Source organism: Mytilus edulis, chromosome 2 (genome assembly GCF_963676685.1).
Source record: "Mytilus edulis chromosome 2, xbMytEdul2.2, whole genome shotgun sequence".
NCBI lineage: Eukaryota > Metazoa > Mollusca > Bivalvia > Mytilida > Mytilidae > Mytilus > Mytilus edulis.
In genome coordinates, this window is record NC_092345.1 from 70,297,459 (window position 1) to 70,305,413 (window position 7,955).

Genomic DNA, 7,955 nt, shown 5'->3' on the forward strand with positions numbered 1-7,955 from the left:
AGAAACAAACTTCTCTATTACTTTGTCAACATTCACACTGAAATCCCGATGAATTTGCAGTAATGCTATGTAACTTTCGTTGTTCATTGTTGATCGTACATTTGTTTTCAATTACATACGTAGTACCGTGACTGATAGATCTCAGGGCCATCATGGCATGGTAGCACTCGCGATATGTTATAAACCAGCGTACGTGTTCGGCATCGAGCGACCTCCCAATTGAATTCGTCAAAATTACATGCTAGGTCAGTTTCGTATGTTTCAGACAATATTGAGATTTGTTTGTTTGTGATATTTCCTACAACTCGATGAAGCAGATACAGCACAAAGAAGCGATTTTCTGATAACTTGACGCGACCCCACTCTCCAGTTGCCTTATCATATGGTCTATGAACGCAAAAAATAATGAGACTTTCCAATACCGTTTTGGCGTGGTTGCAGGGTGATTGGCTCCGGTAGTCTGTCAACCACATCGCCTCGGCATATTTTCAACGATATCGAAGGGATCTGATAATTCTAATGCCGATTGGTACATCTCATTCCAAACTGATGAACTGTACACTGTAAAATGTGCTCCAAAACTACATATCTTAGACCATGTAGACTGAGTATTACAAATTCAAAAGTAAAAATCTTGTAAAAGATACAAGTAACCTTCCGATTTTGTCATAATCTCCAAAACAAACAAATTATTTTGAAACCAAATGTCGTTATTTAATAATATTTCATCAATTAAAAAAAGTGACAACATAGTTGTTTCCTTTAACATTCAATTTATAAATTTTTATTTTGCCATTTTATTTTTTTGCATGCCGAATCAATGTGCACGCAACTTCGGAGCTACGATCTTTTTCTGAATGAACAGCTTCATCAACACTTGTAACTAGGTTGTCAAACTAATATCCGGGATGGACGGAAAAGACACCAAAAGTCTCCGATGCCGATTGACCAACTCATCTCTCTCTCTTCTGCTTTTTTTTGTTTTTTGTTTTTTTTTGTTTGTGAAAACGACGTGGATGCACGTGCTGTCGTGCCTCCGGGTAGCTACGCCCCTGCTTAGTTCTTTTACTTGAAAGAATTTTAATGACACTGTGACATTCCAGAAAAATAAATATCTTCAAATTCATTAACAAATAATTGCTTTAAAACATAGTACGCTTTTCTTTGCGAATTCATAACTGATATATCATAGATGAATTAAAAGTTCGAAATTTTTAATGTTTATATATAATATATAATTCCAAAATAATGACGTAAAGACGTGTTTAGGTGAAGACCGCAATTACAACACATATACCTTCCTTTACTACACGTTTATACCCGGAAGTCGGGTAACATATGTTAATCATACAAACATAGCTCATTTGATAGAAACTTCAAAACATGTGCGAAAACGAAATTTAATAATGAAATAAATTTCATTAAAAACTAACAGTCAATTTCATTAATTTTGGACAGAATTATTCAAAGGACATGAGGATTTGAAAACCAGTAACTGTGAAATTTTAACATGTTTAATATAGAGTTTACATAATTATGAAACGAGTACACATATATTTGACAGGACATACCTACCTGTCGTAATTTGATTGATTGCAAATGACCAATTAATAAAAAATTTGGTTCGATATTTATGTTGATTTTAACGAAAAAGATATTTTCTGGAAAGTTTAAATCTGTGGCACAATGAATTTTCGTGTATTGCAGTTGTGTTTTGTAAATTTAATTTTCGTGAATTTGATACTAGGATACCCGAATGGAGCACCAAGGACGGAAGATTCGTGCCTTAATTTACAACCTATACATTCAGACCCAACAACTAATCAGCAGTTTCCAAACCAACAAGGTCCAGCACCGTTCAGAATAGAATTATCTACAGGAGTTTACCAGCCATGTGTGATGCCAATAGACTGTCGCCGGGCTCCTATTACAGGTACAGTAACGATATTATCAAATATTCAAATTATAAAACTATTAGCCAGCATTCTGACTGTACTAGCCAGGAACTAAATTTGTCGAAAATCATCAGAAACTTTATTTTTTTAATGATATGCAACGTTTTTAAATAGTGTATTAATATATGTATACATATAATCTGAACAGGAATTAGCCAAAATATAATCCAATATCAATTGGGACTTCTCCAACCACTATATCATGAACAGTTACTTATAAAAAAAACCCAGAGACATTAAAAATATAGTAGCATATATATATATATAAGTTGACTCTGTTTAAGCATAGTGGTTCTGATTTTATTCATCATACTAAATACGAGTTAATCCATCACACATGGTAGACCCAAATACATAATTAATATGCGGTAACTGCGGAAACGGTAGTCTTTAAGGTCGTTTTGTTTTAATAAAAGGATTTTAAAATAGACATTTAACATTTGTGATTCAAAGTATAATAATTTGTTGCATTCTTCCTTGTATTATAATTTTCAATTTTCTCATGAAAATGTGTATAAAGTATTGCCTCGCATCGTACATGTAATATGCAAGTGGAAATCAGCAATAATGACAAAACGTCATGACATAAATTGCTTCTGGCATCGAACTTTGGACTTGTTTTGATTAAGCTATGATGTCTGTATATATCTTCTCATACGTTCCCAAACCGAACATAAAGTATTTAATCTTTTAAACAATACGCTTAAGCCAATAAATAAACCAACAAACCACTATATTGACGTCGCGCAAAATACTGGTGATAATAACGTAACGTCGGAAATATAGCAAAAAGCCGTCTTATTTTCTTGTTTTTTACGTAACGTTTTTCTAATGTGATTTCTAATGTGTAAGCATTGATTCATTCAGGTTTTTTTTCATGGGAATATTTTTTTTCAGTAAAGATATTCATGTATATTTTATTTAACGAAAAATGTATATATATATATATATATATATATACAACTCGTCTAAACATTATGTTTAGACGAGTTGTATATACATTATGTACACAGCCATGTATCACCATCATTGATGGCGATCCGATGGATACATCTGTTGTAGGGTTGTCACTGACTCAGACGTACTTATATATATATATATATATATATATATTTTATATTTTTTAATTATAAGCAGAGCCACGTTGAATCATTTCATTTGAATCGGAAAGGTCTACTAAAATATTTTATGAGTGGCTAAACAACAGTGCATGATGTTTTATAATTTAATTCTTATTTCAATCCAAATTGTCCAATACAGAAAGAATGTCTAGATGGGTGTCCTCTGAAATAGTTATACGATAAGAGGCATCTACATCAGCAAGTATGTATAGCAGAGATTTCGTCGGTACCAAAGCAGTCTTTGTCTTTAAAAGTTTATATTTTAACGGATCATTGTCACTGATTTTGTCATAATAATGACCCCGGAAAACCTCGAATCCAGGGGGATATGTAGCACCCCAGGTGTCACTCTCTGCTGAATTCAATACGTGTGAACCTTTGGAAATTTTCATTAAATAATAGTCAAAGTTATCATCGTCGGTTTTGACAGCCACAACAGAGTTTATGGATACCAAATCTGATATGTCTTCTGAAAGAATGTCAGTGTCTTGTGCTACTTCTTCTTCGTTAGAAGTTTGTGTTATTTCGCGTGGCTTAATAGTTTTCTTTACCCCGGTATTTTCTACATTTAAACAGTTAAGATAATTCCCCAAAATGCATTGATCGCACGTGTAACAAGAGAGATCGGAAACAATGATTTCATTACATGTACTAGTAAAAACATGATGTATTTGTCTATTTTGCTGGATCGGCTTAAATATTTTGGAATTGTGTCTATCAATTGAATCCACATATCGAAATACCCTTCTTTTAAATAATGCACTTCTTGGCTTTTTAAGGCTACTTTCGCAGAACGTAAATAAATCCTTCGCATTCTGAATCACTGTATTGCCACGTAGAACAGATAGTATGAAATTCAAAACAGTGTAGCTGTGGCCATTGATTGACCCATCAAAATCATCCATTGACTGGGACAATTTACGTGAACGTTTGTCTGTAACAACCACTGTTCATGACGTACCTACGATAGACATTTAAACTGTGGGGTCAACAAAAGTTTCTTAACGCCTTTAATTATAAAATAATTCGAAAAATTAATCAGGAATAACCTTTGTGTTTTGATTTATATAATTGATATAAATCAAAATATCGTGTTATTTCTGATTAATTTTTCGAATTACTTTATTTAGGTGTTGAGAACCTTTGGTGACCCCATAGTTTAAGTGTCTTTAAAAAGTACATAGTGAGCATTGGTCGTTACATACAAACGTTCACCTAAATTGTCCCAGTCAATGAATGATTTTAATGTGTCAATCAATGGCCACAGCTACACTGTTTTGAATTTCATACTATGTCCGCCTGTCTTTTTATAAATCCCCCCGCGGCATCTTGAGGCCCTTTTGCATGGCTTGTTTCAAAGAAATTTCTATGGAATGTTTTATATCCGAAATCAGGGATGGCAGTAGATAAACTTCCTAAACAGTGCCGCGATTTATATTGGCTAGAACAACCGTCTGTGAATTCATGCATATGATCAACTGTGTATGATATTGAATCTAAATATTCCTTAACTTTCTTTTGGACATATTTTGTAAAATCATTATCATGTTGCAGGTCCGGGGAAATTACGAAAAAATGTTCCGTAATTATTTCCGGAAATTCTTCTGTACTGTCTACACCATCGTATTCTAAAATGGCGTGTCGGTGCATGACGGTTACATGAATGCTGCATTCAGTTCTTTGGAAGTAATTGGATTGGATTTCTTCTTTCTCGACACAGCGATAATTTTCCGAATAATCGTGGATGCATATGCAATGATTGACTGGCAAGTTCTGAACAAGACTTTTAAGTTGATTGCTTTGCCAGTTTGATCGGTGCTGGTGAGCGGGGAAAGTTTCGAGAAGCTTTTTTAAATTGAGAAACATTTCGTTTACGCTAGTTTTCTTTTTTATCAGGGTCAGTCGGCGCCTTACATTTTTACCCTTCGATTTTTCAGTTATATATTCATATTTTTGCCATTCAACAGTTGAAGACGACTGTGATTCGTTGGGTGAAAGTTTGAAATTACCAACTCCGCAAAGGCTACATTTTCGGTCAAGACAATTTTTTCTATAAAATCCATTTACTTTTGGACATAGCGTAATATGTATAAGGTCTGACATTTTCTCAAATACGGAATAGTCACTTTCTTGCGAATAGGTTTCCCTGTCACACGATTTTCTGAACTTCATACATGCTTTGAAAACAAGGTTTGCTTCCACGTGATATCTACAACAGCATGTATTTCTATCTTTTTCAGATGCAGGTCTTACGAAAAACGGTCGAAGTTTCTCAAATGCTCTTTGTCCAATTTTAATTTCCGGATATTTGGCGACAAAATCTAAATACGCATCAGTTTGTGTTTTTTCCAGCACGTGTGTCATATGCGAAGTATATAAGTTTGGTCCCAATCGTTCTCTTTTGATATCGGATTTGTTGCCGGTCGGGTGTGATATGCCATCAGAGAGCCAAAAGTTATAAACTGTTTTCTTTGTTTCTTCTGAAATGGAATCTTTTCTTGTTTTCTGTTGCGTAAGAGCCCATGCAGACTATTCACTTTTAAGAATTCTAGACCTAATACGCTGGCCTCCAGCAACCCTTCTTGCTGGCAAACCTAAATTTTTACACAGTTTAATTTTACCTCTCGACTTTGCTAAATTTTCCCCGCTGATTGATGCAGTAACAGAATTCATTACCGAACGTGCATTCTTAGATCGCTTTAATTTTGTAGATTTTATTATTTCTTGAATATCTGCAACGACGGCCATTTCAACTGGCGAAACTGAATGTTTCAGATTAGCTATTGTTGGCGATCGAGGGGATCTGCGGGCCAAATAAGTCGATATAACTGCGCATCGTTTAGATGGAGATTTTGGTAAACCTTCTTTAAATTTTCTTAGGGCTCTGGCCTTTTCCATTCTGTTTTTGAAAACATTTGAACCTTCTGGTACAACAAGTGACATTGATGAAAGTTCTACATTTTTTTTTACCTCTGTGTTTTATACGGACATTCATTTTATTTTTCAGTTTTCTTTCATTTATTTTCTTAGATTTCTCCCTTTGTTCTCTCTTTTTTCTTGCATTAATCGTTTGACTATATGTTTTTGTCTCGCTCTCTTTATTCTTGTACAACTTTCCATAAGATTTTCTACTCGTTTCATTTTTCTGAAGCCTTTTTCGTTCTCTGTTCCTAATAAGTATTTCCTTAGCCGAAAGTTTACTTTTTTTTCTGTTATTCATATTTCTGAAAGCATATTTATATTTGAATGTACACAAAATTTTGGTCTGATTTTTTTAAGTCCGATTATTTTAATTGATTGTTGGTTTATAAATACATTCAATAATTAAATATGAGTCTTTTTTGTCTCGTGTTTTATTTTTTTGGAACTAATCATTCTCCTGAAACACCAGAGATCATTTCGGTTGTTTGAAGGGATTGGTGCCTCTTGTTTTGTCTACGAAAATTATCTAATATGGTAACTCTTCTTTTAGATTGTTCCAGAACTTCCTAAAGTCAAATCATTTTTTACGAATTTTAATATAGAATAATATTTTTATTTCATTAAGGGAGCAACCATTTGATTTTAATGGGGGGGGGGGGGGGGGGGGGTGCTAGGATAAAAAAATTTGTCCGGCATTTTTTTTAGTTGTTATCTCGGTCCTGCCTTTTTATTTTCACTATATTTGGTCCTGCCTTTTTTTACAAGATTATCCTGGGTTTGTTTGCCAACTGCTCATCCTGCCCTTTTAACCCCACCGCAGTTCGCGCCTGTCCTAAGTCAGGTACCTATAGCTTTTGTTAGTCTTTTATATTTTTTACTTTTAGTTCATCTCTGTGTTTCGAAGTGAAGAGTGGCGTCCATTTTCTTGATCTAGTATACATTAGGATTTCGGGGCCTACTCAAGACCTCCTCTGGGTGCGGGATTTCTCGCATGTTGAAGACCCATTGGTGGCCTTGAGCTGTTTTCTACGTTTTGGTCGGGTTGTTATCTCTTTGACATATTCCCCCGTTTCCATTCTTATTCATTATTTTTTTACTCGAAACTCCTGTCTGCCTTTTTTTTACACTCAAAACCCCTGTCCTCCCTCTTTTTCAAATTTCATTCTAGCCCCCCCCCCCCCCTTAAAAATCAAATGGAAGCTCCCTAAGGCAAAAACATGCCCATATCGTTTCATGTTTGGAGATCGATTCTTTACAAGTTATTCTTATAATTTCTTTTGCGTATTGACTCTGTGTGAAATATGACGTTTCATTATTTTTCGACGTTTTTTGTCTCATTGGACATTTTTTCTGATTTTTCTTTTCTTTATTTGCGAAAAGGATAAAATATAAAAACAGCCAGTATTTATATTATCATGTTCAGTATTTGTTGTAATTTTTGAAATCTGTATCAGTATTTTTCTTCTGATTTAATCGCGATACATCGTAGATCCCGAAATCGTCAAAATGGAATATTTGTTTGGATTTCAGATGATACGGGACATTTTTTCTGATTTTAAATTTTTTCAATAGTTTTTTTTTTAAAACAAGTAAACTCAAAAAGTTCGGTACCAATTTAAACAGAAATGTTTGTAATTTATAAATTATAAATATAAACGATATCCTTTTAAAATTACCTTCAGTATATGAATTTGATCTTCAAAGTTTTGCAGTTGGAGTCTAGATTATTTGTCACCATTACAAGATCAAAAAGTTGCTATGACGTCATTTTTCTACATGTATGACGTCATATATGTAAGTAAAATTATGTAATTCAAAACTTTACATATGGTTCTTAATTCCTTCCAAATGAGAACTACCTTTGGCTACTCAATCCATATTTCATTCTCAAAAATGTTTGGAGATCTCAATGTTCAATGTTACGCATTACACGGCAAAATTGCCTATTTCATAAAAT

At 33.8% G+C, this 7,955-nt stretch overlaps 1 protein-coding gene and 1 long non-coding RNA gene across 2 annotated transcripts in view; one reads left to right on the plus strand and one right to left on the minus strand.

The window, feature by feature from the left end:
- The first annotated feature begins 1,361 nt into the window (after nucleotides 1-1,361).
- Nucleotides 1,362-7,955, plus strand: part of LOC139512803 (probable basic-leucine zipper transcription factor C) — a 13,418-nt gene continuing 6,824 nt past the window's right edge. The window contains exon 1 of the mRNA XM_071300722.1: nucleotides 1,362-1,933. Within this exon, the coding sequence (XP_071156823.1) occupies nucleotides 1,687-1,933 (247 nt within the window). The 5' untranslated portion in view covers nucleotides 1,362-1,686. The remainder of the gene's footprint in view (nucleotides 1,934-7,955) is intronic.
- The window catches only part of LOC139512804 (uncharacterized), a 2,185-nt gene continuing 300 nt past the window's right edge, over nucleotides 6,071-7,955 (minus strand). The window contains exon 2 of the long non-coding RNA XR_011662336.1: nucleotides 6,071-6,300. This is a non-coding gene — a long non-coding RNA (uncharacterized lncRNA). The remainder of the gene's footprint in view (nucleotides 6,301-7,955) is intronic.